We start from the raw sequence: 21,888 nt of genomic DNA, 5'->3' as shown, positions 1-21,888 counted from the left end.
GAGCTGACTGACAAACCAACCAACCAACCAACCAACCAACCGTCTGCGATGGTTCCTTGTGTTTTGCCACCAGTTGGACACAAATACATCATGAAGAAATTTAAGATAATACATTTAAAAGTGGTATGCTTTTTAAATACGGACCTAAACACAGTACCTCTTTTTATAAAACAATTCTATATCTAATCGAAACTATGAACATTAGTCACTCAACAACAAAAAAACTATGTAATGAAGAGCCTTTTCTGGCTTTGATTGAAGACTAGCTGGTAAATAATTATATAAATAAAGTTGACCAAACTTGTATTATTATTGCCAATACACTGACAAAGAAGGATGAAATATACCAGTAAGATATTAGGTAAGAATTAATATGTCTTTCGTCTGATTCACTCAATAGAGGGATAGAGGAATAAATCTATATCTATGACATACTCCAAAAAGAACATATTTCTTATTTTTTTTTACAATAAGTTAATGATTTGGGGGAAAAAAGACACCATATAAGAATTCTGCAGTTGGCAGTAATGACCCAAAGTAATTAACAGACAGCCTTTGTACTGTGAATACACACAAAGTGTGCATGTGTCCGTATAAGATACATCTAACTATTTAGGCCCAGAGACAAAGAAATGAAAAACCACACTAGCTCCCTGGTAAAATCTCAGCATCTCGCCCCCTCTCGCTTTGTGCCTCATTCTCCACCCATCAGCAAAATTATGATTGTGAGCTGCTAACAAGCTCTTCTTTGTTTTGTGCTTCTGCAAATTGCTTTGAGGACAAACCGCAGCAAATAAAGAGAAAAGAAAATGAAAAGAAAGAGTGGGAAACGCAACAAAGCTTTTCCTTAAGTGTTGCATGCTCATTACCATCATCAAACGGGATAATTAGTACAAAAGGGTGAAAATGTTGTTGCCATCAATGAAAACAAAGAATTGGAGGAAGGCCAACGGCTGGTGAATGGAAAAAAAATGGGAGCAAAAGTGGCGGGAAGGTGAGTCAGCAGAATGAGGCCCATGGGAACTGTGAGTCAGGGCAAGAGTTAAGTAAAGGCCGGATACACACACACACACATAATCACACATACACACAGTTTGCAATGACCAAATAACACAATGAAACACACCTGCACTCATGCCCAAGCATTCATGCACAAACATGTTTCAGTACACACACACATACACACATTCCTTTATTACCAACAGTGTACTATGAGGCACAAACTTGCTTACTGGAGCCCCAAATCACCACCACATAAAGGCCCTCTAAAAACAGCAACGAGCCATATTTTCCATGTTCTGGTCTATTTAATTTGATGTGATCCATCCAGATGTCTCCCTGCAACCATTCCCGTTTTATTGACATTGTTTCAGTTTACTGTTCAACAAACAAAGATGGTGAAAGTAATGTGGACAGTCCCTGACCTTACGACTAAGTCAATTCAGCAGTGACATTGGATATTTCTCAAGACGGAGACCACTGTGCCAGAAAAACCCCCTGCAGAAATCCTGCACAGAGATTAATGATTTATCGACCATCAAGTGGTGAATGGCTCACAGTGCTTGTTAGTGCAACCTTATCTGCCATGATTGCAGCACACCCGGCTGATTGCTTTGCATGAGTCTGACAACATACCCACAGGCTATGGCTATATGGCTTATAGCCCAATTGATATTTGTACGACCATAAACAAGCATTCTAATGCAATACTATAAATGAAAAACCTTTACTGTGCCTTTTTTTGTCAAACAGATTTATAGTTATGAACAAATCTTCCTTTCATGGTGGCTTTTTAAATTCATTTTGAAAAAAACCGAATCCTAGTTGAGCTCTTAAGAAGCAGCAAAGGCTAACAGTAGTTTGGATCGATGGTGCTTGTTTGTTGGTCGAAAGCCTGATGACTCAAAGACTTCGCTGCATGGTGTTCTTGGCTTTGTCCGCTGGAAAGAGTAATTGTACCAGTCTTAAGTGTCCCGTTTTTTACGAGCTGCATTAGTGTTTTCCATCAAGCTGCAATTACGGGCTATTCATACCCAGGACAGGCCCTCCTCAGACAGCGCTGCTTGCTTCTTTATGGGAACATTTAGTGGACTCAAGCTATCTTTTGATATGCAAAGCATATACTGGTTGGTATGCAAACATACATGAAGTGTAGATCTAAAGGAATGGGCAAAGACATGGCAGGTCCCCATGCAAATATGGACTGTACTGTTGAACGTGAACAAACTGCTGCTGGTCCAGCTCCATACGAATGGCTTGCTGATTTATTGAAAGAGTTGCTTGAAATTTCTAAGTCAAAGATATCTCCGGTAAGACGACTCACAGACCAGCAAGTTGGAAATATTTTATTACCGGTTGGATTTTTCCCCCCAATGTTCACAGTCAATAACTCCACCTAAAAACCACCATTAATACCACAGAGGTTACAACATGGACCAAATATGCCAAAGATTTACCCCTATATTCTACAGATTTCTAACAGCAGCCACAGTTATGTACTTATTAACCACACCCTGGTGCTACGTAATGCCTACATATCGGAAAAGGATCCCATCTGGTATATCCCGGTGATCCAGACTCTTCTCCCCTCACAACCACAGTGGGATTGGAAATTTCAGCCATTCCTGCGGGGCCAAAATGAGCTTTCCAGGCCGAAGAAATCAGAGCCAATTGCTGGTTAGGTTAAGGTAAGTCAGATCAGATCAAGTGTTTCAGCTTTTGGCTTTTTAACCTGTTTTTTATCTGCCTGTTCCATATACAGTACATTGTATGTTGCATAAGGATTATAAAAAGGAAAGTTAAAGCTTTAACTTTCCTTTTGATCATAGCAAGTATTTTTTAGCTTGCTATGATCAAGACTGAAATAAGTACTGATGTATCTTTTATTATAAAAGAAAACAAGACCAGCAGCAAGAAGATTAAATATTTCTAACTAATTATTTTATTTGGATGTCCCACTTGCCACAAGGTGTCAGACGAGCCCTTAGCCGAATGCTGCAGAATCAGCCTTTTTTTAAAAAACGTAAATGCCTAATATGTTCTGTGTGGTGCGCGTTAGACATTAAAAATGAAAGAAAATATACATTGTTATAAAATAAGAGAAAATATTTAGTCAGAAAAGAAACAATGCGCAAAAGATCAGTAAAGAGATGAATTTCCCTCTTTGTTCACAGGGGTCACCAAAATCAACACAACTAAACATTTCCTCGCAGGAGGTTAAAATAAGTTGCATTTTGTTTCCCTAGAACTAAAGTCAGTAACAAAACCAGTATTCATTCAATTTGTTAAAAAAATTAACTCTTTACTGTTTCTGTTCTTTTCTCAAAATGGTGTTAGAACTTAAATTTGATCTGGTCCCCGATAGACTAACTTCCAATTGTTCCTTAAACTTTTCTTTGAATTTTGAGATTCAAGTCTGTTTCAAGTGAGCTTTTTATAGTCGTGTTTTTAAATAATTAGCTCACACAATGTTTTCTTTAGGCTGCTGTTGTGTGCTTTATGGACTGAGAATCTCCTGGTTAGGACGCCTGGCAGTAGTCAATGAGTAACAATAGTTAAAACCCAATAAAGCCTTACTCTGTCACTCATCCAGCCTCAAAGCCATATCAAAAGATAAGAGTTGGAAGTCTTTCTTTGGTGCCTAAGGGAAAAGTTATGAGCCTTTGTTGTAGTTCAGTTTTGTCGTATCAAATATTTAACATGATTGAGCATTACGTCTTCAATGATTACATTCATTTCTATTTAACTTGCAGCTCTACTGAACTGTTGCAGTGCAGTGTCCTGTTTAATTTGTAACCTAAGGTACTAAAATTGGATGACATTTTAAACTTTCCCCCACTACCTCCCACTCTGCTGTGTGTTTTTTATGCTGCAGTAAAAGTAACTCCAATCAGCAGAGGAGCAGAAGCTGTTGCAGATCAAGCGCTCGCGTGGCTGGTTAATGTGTAACCTGTTCGACTGGTGCTGTAGGGACAGACGAGAGATAACCTGCTTTGTTAGGTACGTCCAGACTCTCTCTTTGAAGGCACCAAGCCAACCTCAAAGAACCAGCAGAGACAAAAGCTGACTGATCAAAGGCTTTGTTTCAAAAGGAGCTGCACTTGAGCTCACAATAATGTGTAGAGCAGATGACCAGCTGACCACCAACATGAACATATGTTCTATACTGAAAAACAGGAAATCACTGGTGACCACCCACTGGTGCACGGACATTGTCAGACTGGGGAAAAAAAAAGAACACTAAACGTGGTGCGATTAATCAAGCGAGGTGTTCTGGTTCTGTGTCACACTAGTGTTCTAATCCAGCTGGTGACCTTTACTGCATGCTATCCTCTTTCCCTTCGTCCTTCATCATCAGAACAGAAACAAGTGCAGTGTTAGGATATCCTTGTAAGAGTAGATCAGTAACTTATTGAAAGTATACATTGTATTGTGGAATGAGTACTTGAGTGTCAAAAACATGGCAAAGCTTTCCAAAGTGGTTAAACTAAGCACTCCAATCACATGCTGCAAACAAACTCGACTGTTCCATCATCACTGAACGGCAATGTGATGCCGAAGTGGTACATTTTGGAGGACCACAGCCATCCATTAAATCACCACTTTCAGCTTCTGCCTTCAGGACAAAGGTACAGCATCCCCCTTTTGCAAAGAAAACTTTCTTTTGTATTCTATTCTATTCTTTGTAACGAACAAATTACTATGTCGACTGCAGTATGTACAGGTAAGACACTGAATTGTAATTAAAGAATTCCAGTTTAAGAATCAGATCTCTGAGTTTGAAGGCCTAGCATAAGCCAAAAACTGAATACCACTTTATGATATTATGAAGCTTTCACAGCAACAAACTATTTTATCAACAATCGCAAAGTCTTTTAATAGAAACAAAGAACTGAGGCTAAAACATAATCTCTAAGGAATTTGTGTGTGTGCTCGTATTTGCTTGATCAACAAAGAGACCCTCCTGAGTGATTTCCCATTGTGTTTGGGCACAAGTTCAGCAATGACTGGTCTCATTCAAAGGAATGAAAGGGGCGTCCTTTTAAAACAGGACTTAAGATAGTCTGAATGGAGCGTCAGTCAATGCTAGTTGGGGTTAAATAAAATGTAACATGCCTTAAAAGTTACTAAATGGTTGTAAATAATGGAACCATTAGCTGCAACAGGACAAAAAATGCACTGCCAACATTATGACCAATGGTCAGCCATCAACACTCAGCCGGACAGCCAACTGTCCGCTGGGTGTGTCGGGTTCCTGAGAGACCTAAAGAGCAAACTTTTCCTGCCATGCTGGATTAGAGACATTTGGCCGGGAGAAGATGGGCTCAACTCTGGGAAAATCTTAACATACAAGTGCTAAAGCGTGGGAAAATGCAATCCTGTGTTACCACACCATTCACCCTCAATTTCATGGCTGTGTGAAAGTGTCACAAAGTGAGATAAAAGCTTTACTGGTAGTTTAAGGTCTATCATTAAAGACTTAGCATACAATAATGCAGCTTGAAATAACATTTCAACTCACCCGTGCAGGTTTTTTATTGTGAACTCGAGGGGAACAACATTTTTTGAAAGGTGTGTTTAAGGAACCGTTGTAATAATGGAATTATAGACGAGTCATCCTACTTCTCTAAATTCTCTAAGCAGTGTGAATTACAGCACACTTCTGATGAATTGTTTGGTTTTTAGTCATCTCTTCTGAAGAAACTCTGGTTTACTGTAAGAGAAATGCCTTTCCTTCAGATGTAGTTTTGATGAGAGAGGTTTACTTCCTCTAATTCTTCTGTTTCTATTGTGACGTCGAAGGCCTGCTGTCTGTCTGTGTTTATTAGTGTGACAAAGTTGATACTTTTGTACGTGATTGTCACACCGTATCTTGTGATACAGCAACCACATATGCATGACAGCACACCCTGATACAGGCATGACTCAGCCACCCTTTGACAGAGATTTAGCAGATCTACTTTAACTGAGCAGCAGCTGGTTTCACTTTAGGGCGCCTAACATGGCGTGCATCAAACACCATACCGTGAACTGGATGAGTGGATTTACGTTAAGGTGTGTGCGGTATATCTCCATGTGCAAAGCTGGTGGTGAGTGTTTGTGAAAGTGTGAGTGTGTGTATGTGTATGTGTATGTGTATGTGTATGTGTATGTGTGTGTGTGTGCGTGCGTGTTTGTCTGTGTGTGTGTGTGTGTGTGTGTGTGTGTGTGTGTGTGTGTATGTGTGTGTATGTGTGTGTGTGTGCGTGTGTGTTTGTGTTTATCTGTGTGTGTGTGTGTGTGTGTGTGTGTGTGTGTTTATCTGCGTGTGTGTGCGCGCGCGTGCGTGCGTGTGTGTGTTTGTGTGTGTTTGTGTGTGTACGTGGGTCCTGCAGTAAAGGTGACCACTAATGAGCGACTATAGCAGAATGACCCTGTGTTCTGTGGAAAGAGGCAACGTGCTGTGGCTGAAAACACACACACACACACACACACACACGCACGCACGCACGCACGCACGCCCACACACACACACACACACACACACACACACACACACACACACACACACACACACACACACACACACACACACACACACACACACACACACACACACAGATGCAAGAGTGTGTATGAAAATTAACTTACAGGTCAGTCTGAGCGTGTGCATGTCTCCGTGAGTGTGTGTCTGTGTGTATCATGATGACCACCACCCCCTCATTACCTCCATCATGGCTGGAAACAATCAGCCACTCTACCCTGTTTGTAGCCCAGAGTAAGGCGCTGTAGACCTGCAGGCCTAGCATTAGCGAAGCCTCGATCACCACAGCCTGACTGACCTCAGATTGGATCCAGCTTTCCAATCTACGGGGCAGCAGAATCGCACAAAAATCCAAATAGCCGTTTATATTTCCCATTTCAACTGAACATGCAGGAAGCCTGGATATACAATTAATAAATTGACACAGTGTCAACACATGACTTTTAAGTTCAGACCATAGACTGTATAAAACATGGATGGTCTCAGTGATGTCGCCTGTTGGTTTCTGAAGTGGACTTTTTATATTGGAAATGCTTTCTCAAACTAACTTTTGGTCAACCTAGTAAACAGCTGTAAGTGTCCACCTGTCAGTCAGATCAGCATATTATGAATAAGTCTTATCCTTCATAAAATCATGGATGAGCTATTCAGACCAATTTCTTTTGCACCAGGCTGTAAAAAGCTTTATTTCTGCAGATTTTTCAGCTTTGCACTTCATTAATGTGGTTTATAGGTCACTGTTAAATAGTTGTCATAATGGTCACTTGAGTTTTTGTGCAGTTTCCTTATTGCATACTCTGTGTTTTGAGGATCACAATTTACTCCAGATAGAGGAGGAAATGATGAGTCACACACACACACACACACAGCTGCCTCCGCTGAGTGAAATGATTGTAATTGGCAGGTGTGAGCTGTACGAGGTGTGGAAGTGTCAAACAACAGACAATACACTTTGCACACTTGTACTACAGCACATTCCTGTCCAACAGCTGACGATGAACGACGCATCACTGAAACTTTGATGTAAACAAAGGCCCGCATGATAAAAAAAAAAAAACCTCACATGGTACACATATGAATACTAAAACCTTCTACACAGTGCAGAGAAATGTATCTTTCTGAAAGGAATCACTAAGGAAGTACTTTTCTGCATGCAAACACACATGATGTGACAGTCACACACACACACACACACACACACACACACACACACACACACACACACACACACACACACACACACACACACACACACACACACACAGTACACTGAGCAGGGGACAGTTAGCGCATGACAGGCTGTTATTCTAGTGCAGGCTGGCTGAGTTGACCGTGTAATCTCCAGGGTGGAGTCCATATTGGGTTTCTAGGCAATTCAGTGTTTTTGGCCTGCTTGTTTTGTGATTTAGCTAAAGAGAGAAAAGAGTGCAAGAAAGAAAGGGACAGAAAGATAGAGAGAGAGAGAAAGAGAGAGAGGGAGGATAGCAAGTGTGGGTTGTTTTTCTTTCTGCCCTGCGTATTGTTGATGAGTTGTAATGCAGTGTAATACAAGTGGTGGTTAACCTCAACGGCCAAAAGAAGAGAGAGCGAGAGGGGGGGAAGAAGAGAAAGAAAGTCTTTAACAAAAGAAGCAACGGAAAAAGAGAAAGAAAAAAAACAAAGTAAAGAAGAAAAAAAAAAGATGCAACTAAAGAGGAGACACATATAGAGACGAGCATAAAGGGGTTGGTCTGGGGAAACTTGGCGAAAACAAAGTTGTGTGGTTGTGTGGCCACGCCTGCTGTGCATTTTGTTTACAGTCATAGTAGGAACGTGTTGCGAGGCAGGAGGCACACAGTGCACAGCGATGCGTCGACTTGAAACTTGCAACAGATACCATCTGTCATTGTTGAGCTGGAGAGATAAGAGAGAAGGCGACAAAGACTGTCAGGCCTGTCATTGTTAAATGCCTTCACTGGCAAACAACTCTTTATCACGTTGATTTAAAGGAACAGTACACTCGTTTTTGACATTATGGTTAGTGGCTTCTTTTTTTAAACCATGTAGTTTGTGAAAGAAATACAGCGATAGCCTTTTCTTTTTATTTCTAATTAAGTATTTGCATTTTGACTTAAATTTAGAAATACACTTCTATGTTGTAGAATTATAGACATTTCTCCAAAAATTCATTCATACTATAACAACCCTATAGACTCTAATAGTGTACCAAAGGATGCAGAAAATGTAGCATAGTGTATTTTAAAATGCATTTGTTGCTGAAAACAGCTCTTTCTTATTCTAATGCATTCATGTCCCTCAAAATAAAACAACCTAATCACAGAAAAGTATGAACATGTGCAAAAATATTTGAAACATTTTCAGAAAATAATTACCTGGCAAACCACTAAATCCACTACTCAATCATCAGATAATAAATCAACAGCAGATTGTTAATGTATTGCATATTTAAGTACTTTTTCTAGCACGCAAAAAAAGTCGGTCCAATGAGGATATGATGCTTACATTCTGAGCTGTTGGTCAGACAGAAGAAGCGGCATTAATCAACAGATGAATTTATAATTAAATAATCCTTAGTCGAACGCCTACTAATTAAATACACAAATCAGGACCTGATTACCTCTGACTAAGACCTTAGTTGCGTGAGAGTTAAGAAGAGATTGTTTTGATATTTTGGCAGCCATCTGCCACAGTATGCTGTCAAAGCAGTGACAGCACAGTGGGAACGGCTGCTGGGACAGACGACAGACATGGACACACAGGGAGGGGCTACCATGACACGCACACACACACACACACACACACACACAGCACCTGCATTCCCACAGTAGTCCGAGTCAACAGTCAAAGCCCACCCCCCTCCTGGACTCTATCAGAGAGAGAAAGGGGGGGTGGGGTAGATTTAGGCAGGGGAAGGAAACCCTCAGAGAGACAGGAGAGAGAAGGGAGTGATTTAAGTCCTTCTTCATGACTGAGGAGAGCAGAAACGAGCCGGGAGTAGCGGTGGGAGTAGCAGGAGCGAGGAGTGGGTTATTGGATGGGGGAGGAGGGGTCAGAGGGGGAAAAAAAAAGGGAGGAGAGCGATCCAGCTGAGGCAGCAGATCTTCCGCAGAGGCTCAGAGCCAATGTCAAGGTGCTGAGTGAGCTGCACAGGGAGCTCCAAACACACACAGAGGCTTTCCTCCAGATCTGAAGTCAAAAATAGACACGCGCACAAACATACAACCTTCCTGCGAAATCCTGTAGTGACCACACGCAAACAAACACATACACTTCTTTTTGCTTTCCTCTTCACCTCATTCTCTTTCTTTGCACAATAACCTGTCAGCTTAGACAAACCAACTGGACAAGACTCACTGTTTGACAGACGGCAGGAACGTCCTCCATTGTGCTCTAATTACCCGGCCTGCTGAGATGAACTTAGACCCCCAGACTCAGGCCGGCAGTGGACACTAGTGGAGACGACACTGACCTTTGGTTCACTTAATACCACCAGCCCCCTAGTGCCCCCTGGGGGTTGGGACCCCCACTTTGGAAAAACTAAGACTTAGCCTACTACTTCTACTACTAATATTGTTATTGGCACTGTTATTAAGTCTTACGTTTTTGTTGTTAAACTTTTAACTGTCTGCGCATCACCGTGTCTGCTTTGTTTGGCAGTTTGTTTCCATCTCTCTATTTTTCTGTCTCTACCGCCATCCTTCTTTCTCAACCCGGCTGGTCACAGCAGACGGCTGTCCCCCAACAGGTCTTGTTCTGCTCCGGGTTTATATCTGATAATAAGGAGATGCTAAGTGCGTGTTCAATGTTGGTTCCCTCTAACAGGGGTGGATCCAGATTTTTCTTCGGGTTGGTGGCCCAACACCAATGAAAACCGTGTATTCACCCTGACTGTCTCCACGGATCAAATCTACCTAATCTGATAACATTAATGTATTGAGAGATATTAAATGATATTAAAAAATACGAAGAGGTAACACATCAATCTTTTGAGCTTAAATTTTGAAGGACTCAAAAAGACAAGTTATTAGTTGTTAGTTAGTAAATACGGCGACTTGATCCCACTCTGTCTGTCCAGCATCCATGAGAACATAAAAAAAGAGCAACATATGATCTCTTATCTTCCTGACTTTGCTTTAGTCTTTTCTATGGACTCCTCTTCGCGTGGGTATGTCCCAGTCAGCTTGCCCTTGGGTTTAGTTCTTGTCTCTGTCTGAGGTTCACTGAAACCCTTTATCAGCTCTGCTTATCATGCCGACTTCAGCTCAGACTCTCCCGACCTTCCTCCTCCTCCTCCTCCTCAGCAGTATGTCACAGAGGAGGAGAAGAAATCTCTCGTCTTATGTCTGTTTCTCACTCTGTATTTGTCTGGCTCTCGCTCTCTGTCTCACATCTACAGTAAGTACATCTGAAGAGAGAGTCAACAGTATTAAACTGATGTCGCTGATATTAATATTTGTCACCTTGTTCTATGTTGAAGTAAGTTTGTTAATGTTTTCATTGAGTTGCTTGTCTCTCGCTAACAATCCTAAGCAAAGTTCACGTGATGATCACATCAGACTTTCCTGTGATGTGAGGTGTGTTAAGAGTGATCCGATCTGCATGGACGGACGTCAGGGAGGCCCCCCGTTTCAGATCGTAAAATAGAAAACATTCTCAATATTTATGATCTGATCTGCTTTTGAGTCGGCTGAACCCAGAGGGCAGCCGAGCGTGCGCGACTGCCACATGAACAGAACAATAACCAATTAGAAAGCAAGCTTTTACTCACCACTGTAACATGAACAGCCCATCTCCTCGTCTTTACCTATAGTTTTTGTGTTGTTTCTTCAGTTAGAAGAAGTCCAAAATCTATCAGAAATGTCTTCCTGCCTTCCTGCGTTTGACCGAGAGAGATTTTGTAAGGTTTCCAGTTTTGAGAGTCAGGACTCTAGTACAAACTTAGTTGGTGAATGGAATCTGTTAGTGTGCAGGGTGCAGATTTGGTCATATCGTTGCTCTCCATACACAACAGGAACAAATGGTTAGATCTCTGAGTATTTCTTGTCATGTGCAGAGGTCTCTCATATTTTCAAAATCTGGTAAGATTTCAAGATTTGAAGAAGCAGAGTGGGATTTTCTACTTTAACTACCAAGGTGCGTGAAGAGTGAAAGGTGAGGTCAAAAAGCTCCAGCAACACTTGCAGTATGAAGATTGACTCTATTAACTTATTAGAACGATGCATTTCGGCGTGTGGCCTTCATCAGGGTCATCCAGATTTCAACATTTCTCATAGTGTCGACCAGGAATATTTAGACTAAATCTAACATTTTAACATCAGGTCACTTGTTGACCTAAAACTTAACAGTCGCTTTTCTTTTGACAAACTCAGAGTTGCAGTTCTACTCGTTGTTTTTGGATCATAGCATCTTTTTTTAGAAGCAAGCACCTGTTTCTGTTTCTGAAATTCCACAAAACCCAGGCAAAAAAAAGTTTGTAACTCATCGCCGAGAACATGTTAATGTTGTAAAAATGAATGCCAATGTTGCCCATATCTGCAGTATTAGTTAATGTAAATGAAAATAAAACATCTTCATAGGTTGATAATATGTCAATAAACCGTTTTTCTGCTGCTCCCAAGCGGCCAAAAAGTGTTGAATGTGGGTTTAAAGTTGTGATTCCATCATCAGCAGTCTATACATGTAGAGCTGTGTTTACATCCTCAGCTTCATCTAAAAAAAGGACCACCTATGGTTAAATCATTGTCAATTATGTCCCTTATAAAACAAACAGAAAAGCACGGAAGTGTAGCAGTGAATGTGTTTGTTTATGTCATGTGTTCCCGTATGACTATTTCTGTTTATATTGAGCAATGCTTACACAATACTTATTTTCTGACTACCCTGCTGTCTCCGTTCAAAACAATCAATGCAGGGTTTTTTTTCTTTGTACCTGTGAATGTTGTTGCTTTTGTTCCCACTTGGCCCATATTGAAAGATTCCTGGAAGGAAGGTCCTTAGCAGTAAAATGGGCAGCGTGTCATAGGCAGAAATTCTACCCTTGCAGAACAAAAGAGCTTATCTGTCTCACTGTGAACCAGCCACGTCCAGCAATAACACTCCTGAACCACTGCAGACAATAGAAGTGACTCCTTGAACTTCTTGTACTTTTACTCAGTGAGATCCTTACCTCTACTGAATGAGACAGGATGTGGCTTATGATATGTCTGTCCCACTATATCTACATCATTAAGACAGGATGAACTGCTCCACACTTTATATGACAGTCAAAAATTCTGAGTGTTGTAAATATGCAGTTCCCATTGACGGCCCCATTGACTGATTTGGCCACAAACAACAGCTTCCTGATTCCCTCCATTGTACCACTTGAGACTGTGCGAGGCCTGTATCCTGTGTGGACTACAAAGTTAATTGCACACAATTGAAAGGTGTGACGCTTTAATTGTTTTTCTGGGAAACACAGGGCCCGGAGGTGTAGAAAAACACCCCCATTATACTCCTGTAAAATCATTAGTCATTAACCGAAGAAAATAACTCACTATGGAATATAGACAGGTTTGTTAAGTGTTTTGCAGAAACCCCGATGTCGTTAGAGCAAAGTGGGGCAGACAGCAGACTGGGCATATAGAGTGGAAGGAGCAACTCGGGCAAACACACGTACACACACATATCATGGTTTACTATCGACACTGGCAAGCCTTATGTTGCTTGAGGGATGTGTCTGGGCATGGAGCACCATAGGGCCAATGTCTGAACCACAAGTGGCCCAGTCAACTCTTTACACAGTCATAAACACGCCAGCATTAGTAACAGTAAGTTAAAATAATTCCATGAACCAGGGTGCGAGTCTGCTATGGCACAACACCCGGCCACAATGATAAATTGTTCCTTGTTTCAATTTGAATCCACTGCTGTAGGATGACAAGCGGAGAGTTGGTCGACCGGAAAATCACAGCAAGTAAGTAAGAAATGTGATATTTTATGTCTTATATTAGTGATCCCCATACTTTTCTTCTAGTGCAACTCACAAGGTTTAGTGGTTGTTGTTGATGTTTTAGTAAAAGGTCTCTAACTCTATAGGATGCCACTATGAAATTTGTTAAACATGTGAATGGGCCCAAGTAGTTCACCTCTGATTACCTTGGTGACCTAAACAAATGTTGCAGATATTTTTGTCAATGACATTCAACATTATGACATTGACATCAGACTCAGCATGACTTTGTCACTGAAACATGTGCTACCATACAACAGTTAGATGGCAAACAAAGTGAGTAAACATGAGCATATTTGCATATTGAGATAAAAACGAGTCAAGAGTCTACAACTAGCACTGCAACCATACTTTGTATTTGTAATGCCTGCTTCCCCTTCACCAGTTTCAGGGTGAGGCCTTTGGGAGTTTTGTTCTTTTAGAACAGTCCCCTAAAAATCAAGATAATTAATAAAATGATCAAGATTAGGAGTTGTGTATTGGTACAGTTGGGTTTAGCTCTATTTGTCACAACTGCTAATTCTGAAGTTAGGTTTGATACCAAAATTATAGTTTTTTTATTTTTACTATGAGGAGTTTCCACAGCTTCAACATCTTGTAACTGTAGGCTTTACTTTTTGAGGAAACTTTTTCCATTTGAAAAAACACATTTCTCTACACATCAGTGGTAACATAATATACGTAATCCTATTAACAAGTATATAAATGAAAGTTGTGATCTCAATCAAGGAGATATTCTGGGGAAAAGAAGTGAACTAGACTATGAATCAGACAATTTCTACTGATAATTTTTGTTACCATATAGGGGTATTGCTGTCTGGGGTCTGAGCCCATAGTATAGCAGAGTCTTCAGCATCTAGAACATGAGAAGTAGACGTGCCCGAGAGAAGGTTTGGCATGATGGGAAACTAGCCAAACTACAGGGGGAATAGCTGGCAGGAATTCATTTTTTTCCATTATTTAGTTAAATTATTGTTTAGTGTAGTACAGCTTTTATTTACAGATTGTGGGTACATATTGTTTAGATTGATTTTTTGGCTTTTATTCCTTTAGTTGGAGAGGACAGTGGGTAGAGTCAGAACTTAGGGAGGGAGAACGGGGAATGGCATTCGGGAAAGGAGCTGCAGATCGGACTCAAATGCGGGCCGCTTGCTTGGAGAACTGTAACCTCCTTAAACAGGGCACGACCTAAACACTAGGCCATCAGCACCCCGTGGGTACATATTGGTTTAATAGCTGCGATACACATCTCCGTAAAACACACACACAGGTATACATGTAGTAGTAAACCTATGCATATATACCCCATTACACGTTCCCCAGGTACCAGCTTGACTTAATAGCGATGACATTTACACTCCTGGTCTCTGGAGTCATTTACACAGCTTGGCATTATTCGCAGCTGGTTTACTGTTCCATGCAGTATAGACTGATTTAATAGCACTCAACAGTAGGGTGGCACCAGGGCTACTTAGCACTGTGCATTAGTGAGACTACAGGTCCCAATAAAACACAGACCCCTGTTTCATGAACTGTACGCTGACCCCTTCATAACCTTCTTAAACAAGCGCACACCTCCCTGCTGATAATGAACTGGTCCAAGTCGGAGTATATTAGTGGTAAGGTCCAACCCAAAGTAGAGGGGGGCGTTCAGCCAAGACAATAAAATAAATGTGCAAAAAATATATCCCAGGGCTCTGTGAAAACGTGGGCAATTAAAATGGAAATGTAGCATGGGTATTTACAGCCAGTGAGCAAGCCCACGGTTGGTGCTAGGAAGAGGGAGACTTGGAGAGAGAGTTGATGAGAGACAGTGGCAGTTTTGGACATGATTTAGATGCTGTGAGTGAGACTGCAGACCTATAATCCTGAAGGCACATAACCAGACAGAAAGGAGAAGAAGAAGAAGGAGCAAGCTCAGCAGGCCAAGGAGCAGAGAGTGAGAGGGAAAGAGTGATAGAGAGACACAACGGGCAGAGACTAAGAGAGATAGAAAGCGAGAGAGACTGCGAGAGCCAGACATGCAGGCAGACTGTCCGTCTCTGGTTTGTGGGAATGCGGTAAAGACACAGTAGTAGGCAGGGTCTGAAATTAGAGAGTGGCGCTAAGAGAAAGGAGCCAGAGCCAAAGGCCGTCTGGGAGCTGCCAGGGGCTGCATCCCCAGCGCACTGCCCAAACATGATTTACTGCTGGACTGCACTACAAACAGCACACCGCTCCTGCTGCGCTATCTTACTCACAGCAGCACTCCACTTGTTGCATGCTATCGAGTTCACAACGCTGTAAAGATACCACATCAACGGTGGGAAGTGACGACGTGAGAAAAAACAGTTCAGCCCGGTGCAGTGCAGGGTGGTGCAGCGAGTCAAAGGAGAGGCTGCTGGGTCAGGAGTTAAAATGAAAATAGCTAAAAAAAACAAAAAAAAAACAGTTTGTGCTAAAAACCCATAAAGGGTGTGTTACTGTTGGTTTACAGTGTTTGCTTGAAGGTTTATCAGAAGGCACATCTCTGCAGAGACACGTATAATCTTATGAGAATGTACAACACAGCTTCAAACGGTTATCAAAGTTAAAAAATGTAATTCTCCCCCTTTGCCCGTTCAAATTATACAGAAGAATAAACTTTCCCATCTGGATTTGTCATATATTGAATATCATTGTGCTCAGTGAAATCAACGAGGCTGCATTTTGATTGCAAATTTGAAACAAAACTTAATGCTGATATCGACCATAGCTTCTCCAGAGGCAGATGTAGTGGTTCTCAAAGTGGGGCCAGGAGACCCCTGGAGTCATGGACAAGATTGCACCAGGATCTTTACAATTTCATTTTACTTCAATTGTACAGATCTGTAACACAACGACACAACGTATGATAAATGTGATCATGAGTTTCATTAACATCCTGTTATAAAACATCTTAAAGGTCCTGTAGGGAACTTTGATGTGTTGATTTTGGCGCCCCCTGTGGTCAAAGCAGTTCATCTTATCTCGTTGCTGAGTTTTGTCCTGTACATGTGTAATAATACACGTATTATTTTCTGATGAAAGATCTCATTCTTATTTCTTTTATCTGTGAATCTTTCCTGATAAAAATGTGAACAAAGGCTTTTTTTCCTGCAGCAGGCTGTTACTGACATCGTCCGACACCTACCCAGTGGCAGCGCTTAAAGACGGTAAAAATGACTCTGTATAGTAATGATCGATCTTGTTGCTGATTGTCTTGGTTACATTTGTTGGTCACACAGATCCATTAGTATTCATTTCAATCTGTTTCATCACCAGCTAAAAATGCCTGACAGGAGCTTTGAATCAAAAATCCTATCAGAGGCATTACACTGTGTTAAAGTCTGTGCTCTAATTTGTCTCTTGTGGGAAATTGAGAAACATTGCTCCTTTGGCCTCCTTGTCCAGAAAGAGAGAACATTTGCCTAAAAGGATAAATTAAAATTTTCCTTCAGTACCATCTTGCACTGAAATCAAACCGCAACTCAAGCGTGTACAGATTTACATCTTTTATTCCCCTTCCAGAAACATTCACTGGAGGTGAAAAGACATTTGTGAAGAATTGGATTAAGAGATTTAATCAGAAGGAACTGCTAGGACAAGTCCAGACATGCACAGGGATTCTGTTTGTGCTGGTTTTGTGCTTGTCTGCAGCACAGGGCAGTAAAAAAAAAAGTGTTCGGCCGCTGCAGTGAAGCTGTGTGTTCCAGGATTTGCGTGTGTGTGTTTGTATGCGTGCAAGCGCTTCCTTTTCCTCTCTTTGTTTAGCCCGGCCTGGTCAGTTCGGCTCCCCTGCTGAGCACACTGTGGGCAAATACACACATATATCAAAACACAGCACAACAACAGACATGGTGCTCTCAGGGCAGAGAGGGGGCTGAATACAAGCACAGGGGAGGGTAGAGGAAAACAGACGTGTGTCCATTTTGGATTTGCAAATATGAAAATGAAAAATAATGAAATTTGTGTCAAATTAGATTTTTTTCCCCAAAAAGTTAAGAGGAATGTTTAAGTCTGATAGCTTACACACGCAATGGTAACAGTTGCAATTTCACCGAAATAAATATGAACACAACACAAATATTGATCATTTCACACACACAAACGGATGAACCAATGAGTGAAAGAACCTCATTATTCTGTTTTTTTGCATCTTCAATTAATTTTAAAAAGTGATCACTAACAAGCCCATTCAAAAGACATGATTGTGTTGTTTACGATTGAAACACAAATTCCCTTATTATTCCCCTTCCCCAAATTATTTAAAAAAACGACTGCTGCAACTGAAAATCCTCTCAATCTTTCACATGAACCTAAACAGGCTGAAGAGCAACACCTTTCTCCCTGATATTCAATTGAGCGTGCCTGAAGAACAGAGAGAACCCTCAGTGAACTTTAAAGCATCATTTAAAGTCCAAAGAATGAAAAAGTCTCTTTAAAAAAGCTTCAATATCTCTGAATGTGGTCTGCAACATGCTGTGAGTTTTATTACAGTATTACTGGGTTTCATTTGAGAATAAATATTTCGTTGTGTTTGATTTCTTCTTTGGTGATCGTAAAATTTAAGAATTTTAAGAACACCCCGGGGACTTTAAAGGAATTACACTCAAAGTTTCTGTTGATGTGGGTTCAGCTTGTTGTTGGTGTCCAAAATTGAGGAAAAAGATGATTGGATGTGACTGCTCACACATTCCAAATCCTTAAAAGGTTTACGGTGTGAAATGTTGTTCCTCTGGCGCTTAAGCCATAGTACCTTCTTGTTTTAAAGGTAATGACCTTGTTCCTGTTGCTGCACAGATAAGATAAACTCAATTACACAACATGTGTATCACCACTTGTATTTTTGTATAATGTATACATTTATTTATGCCGTCTTATGTATAAATATGTATGTGTATGAGCATGTGTGTTTACCAGGCCCTCATCTCCAAAGCGCCCCCCACCCACCCACTGGGTCTGGATTGTAAGCAGTCTAAATACACACATCCATGCACACACACTTACTCCTTGCCCCCCTCAAAGCCGTGCTTTTAAAGCTGAGGGGCCCTAAATGCCTTACAGATGGACTCCTAACAAACACAACACTCTGTCCCGGCCCTCAAGTATTCCCAGTATTTGGCCTTGGAGTAATTTACAGCATACTTACCTAATTGAGATGCTATTACAGTCGAGGCCTGCAGTCTTGTGCTAATGCACATGATATAAGCCTGACATACATGGAGCGCTACATTTGCCTTAATACAGCCGAGTGAAGTTAACCACAGAGTGAGTGTGATCTATGGTCCATGTAGTGTACTTAAAGCAACACAAATAATGATGTGTTGAGCAGAGACATGTCCGGGCAGGTCTGCGGGGCACATTAGAGGGTATTTTCCTTAGACACTGCTGATGGTTTTAGACCCTCTAGGGATTCATGCAGTTTCCTAATATATGACTGAAAACCAGTCTGATGACTAAATTATGATTGAATACAAACTGAATGTGAAACCAAGAGGTGAATTATTGTCGCCTTGCTGCTGGATGATGAGGACACACTGTAAACAGTGTTTTTGGTTTATGCTGTCTTTTAAATTGAGCTCATCTCTAGATGACTTTCTTAAAATCTTTGATCTAACAGTTAATTTAAATCAGTGAATAATAGTCAGACTTAAATCAGAATTAAACTTAATTTCAATAAAAATTCCAACAGAATTTAGACTTTTCTTGTTTTCATGTTTTTTTTAGAAATTATAAATTATGACTCAACCCTGTACGGCCTGAACCATCTAATATATATATTTAGAAGAACGTTCTAAAAAAATTTAACTCAGGAATTGAGAATTTTTGTTTTGTATCATTGATGATACATCAGGCATATATTTTCTCAACATGCTGATAAAAAATAAAACATACACAGTGTATTTTATAGGAAGTTCAAACTTTTGACTCTCTATTTGGGACTCTTTCCTTTTCATTTTGTCTCTTGATGACTTTTTGACTCTTTTACTTCTTGTTTACATCTTTGGTTCAGTACTTATTTATTTACTGTTTAAAAATGTGCAGAGGAAATTTAAACATTTCTAAATGGCTCCGATTTTGGTGACATTAATATAGAAAAGAAAGAAAGTGGCAGGTGACCCGTACAAACATCAAAATACTCATATCTTACAGTGCAAAAGTGCATATAAAAAACACATATCATGTAGATATATATATATATATATATATAAATATACATATAAAACTATTGAAGTTTCAGTAACAATTTAATGTTTTTCTTTGTCTTTTTCAAAATTGGCAAAAATATTCATGAGAAATTACATTAGTGTGACTGATTGACTTTCATTATTTTTGAAGTGTCGTAAAGTCTCATTAGGCTTTCTGTTCCCTGGTCAATGATTTGTGCACCACATTAAAACAGATTTTAAAGGAAACCAAATGATCTCACTCTAAAATAAATGTTTTCTAATATCTGTGTGTGTACACTGTTGCAAAACGCTATTTTAAATAAAAAATGTTATTAATTTGCCACAACAGATCCTCAAATGCTATAAAATTACAAAAGAAGTTCAAAACCTTTTTAATTTTAGAGTTTTTCCAACTTTAAAAATCAAAACAAAAAGTAAAAAGCAAAGAATATATTTTTCTACATAATTAAAGGCTCCTGCTTCTTTCAGCTCTTTGCACTACTTTCAGTATGAAAGTTGCTGGTTTGGTCCGGGCTGCACAACACTTCATAATATTGTTAAAACTTTAAAACTCAAAAGGGTCAAACCAAAAAAAAAGCACAAATCTGTCCTACAGGCTAACATTTAAAGACTCTGTGAAAGCATATTGTAGATTCTTTCACTTTCCTATAAAACTTGGAGGGATTCACCACAAGCGGCAGGGCCGATTTCACCACGAAGCAACACAGAGCGCTCCTTCCTTAAAGGCCACGCTGAGGCGCGCACACACACTGGCCACTGTTTGAGCTTGTCGTTTGGGTATTTTTCATCGAGTGTGCCTGACAGAAAGATAACACACTGTCAAAGAGGGCCATCCGTCTTCGTTTCGATGTCGCTCCTGGAGAATTCAAACTTGAGAGTGTGGGGTTAGACACATCGGTGATTAATCAACTCCGCGCTCATGTGTGTTTGAGTGTGTAGCTATCTGTGTCTTTGTCTGTGCGCGATAAATCACTGTCTAACCCTGTACAGGACACACAATGGCCGAGCCCCCTTCAGACACACTGAAGATAAATCCATCCACAAGTGATGTGCTGACAAAAGTAAGACAACTAAATGATTCGATCTGACTGAGAGAAGTGCATACAGCTCAGTCGGAGGGGTCCACGTCTGGTTGTTTTACAGGGGAAAGGGGAGCAGTAAGTGGGAATTTGTCAAAAAAAAAAAAAAAAAAAACATCTTACTGGATTCCACCCAAAGAGTGAGTATTGAGAAAGGCATGGGAACACACTGTTGAGCACACACAAACCCACACAGGCATCACATGCTGATGAATAAATCCTCAGGGCTGTTGGGAAAGATCTCATTCAGAGGTGATTCAACTGTGACACCGGGGCTTTTTCTCTGTGTGTGATTAGGTTTACTATTACGGGTGACGGGTTAAAGGTGACGCAACCTCCGCAGTTCTACAGCGTTATGAAACGCACGCAGTGATGCGAGACAAACAAAAGTGACAGGGCTGGGGATTCTGTTGCAAACAACTCACTACTGCACAAACTCAAGTCAAGGGCGCTCCGTCTGCAAGCACGACAAACTTGATTCATTGTGTATTTTATCGCATGATACATCTCCAGTTAGCTACAAATATTGTGGTGAGGTTTCATTTAGCGTGAGTGTTGTGTTTGGATGGAGATAATGTTGCTGTTGCGTTACAGGGTTCATGTTTTTAAAGTTGTCTCAACAGGGAAGAGAATCTGAATTTTAAATCTTACAGCAAACATCGCTTTAATATACTATTTTACATTATACTAAATAAGTAGTACAATGTCCATTCATTCCAGAAACATACAGCTGACACTTTTCATGCACATTAATTGACAGTATCGTTGGAGTGCGACTTGAAGATCCTTCTATAAACCGGCCTCTTCACACAGGTCTGACCTGAGAAATCGACCATGTGAGTCGATGCCTTGTCAAAATAAAGGCTTGATTAAATTCAAAAATAAACTTCCTCTCAGTTTGTATTACCACTTGAGGGTTGAGTGCCATCCCAACTCACTTAGCAGGGGGTGTGAGTCGGTTATAAAACCCTCCAAGATGCTGACTCACCAACCAGGTGCAATGATGCGCTGCTACAATGTTTAAGTGTCACGAGTTCATTTAGCATACACTTTTTTCCCAAAGCGACATACTGTACATGCCAGAGAAAGAACAAGAAAAGCAGC

The 21,888-nt window shown here is 40.6% G+C and overlaps 1 protein-coding gene across 3 annotated transcripts in view; it reads right to left on the bottom strand.

Annotated features, from left to right (window-relative positions):
- Positions 1-21,888, bottom strand: part of kcnq1.2 (potassium voltage-gated channel, KQT-like subfamily, member 1.2) — a 181,034-nt gene that overhangs the window by 40,909 nt on the left and 118,237 nt on the right. For 2 of the 3 annotated variants that reach the window (XM_061035879.1, XM_061035880.1), the window contains one exon: positions 16,716-17,321. The exons of the other annotated variant lie outside the window; for it this stretch is intronic. In XM_061035879.1, coding sequence (XP_060891862.1) covers positions 17,094-17,321 — 228 coding nt within the window. In that variant the 3' untranslated portion in view covers positions 16,716-17,093. Of the gene's footprint in view, positions 1-16,715; positions 17,322-21,888 lie in introns of those variants that run through there. 3 annotated transcript variants of the gene reach the window in all.

This window comes from Labrus mixtus, chromosome 4 (genome assembly GCF_963584025.1).
Source record: "Labrus mixtus chromosome 4, fLabMix1.1, whole genome shotgun sequence".
Lineage (NCBI taxonomy): Eukaryota > Metazoa > Chordata > Actinopteri > Labriformes > Labridae > Labrus > Labrus mixtus.
Note: the sequence above shows the minus strand (reverse complement) of the source record. Positions and strands in the feature narration are given on the sequence as shown.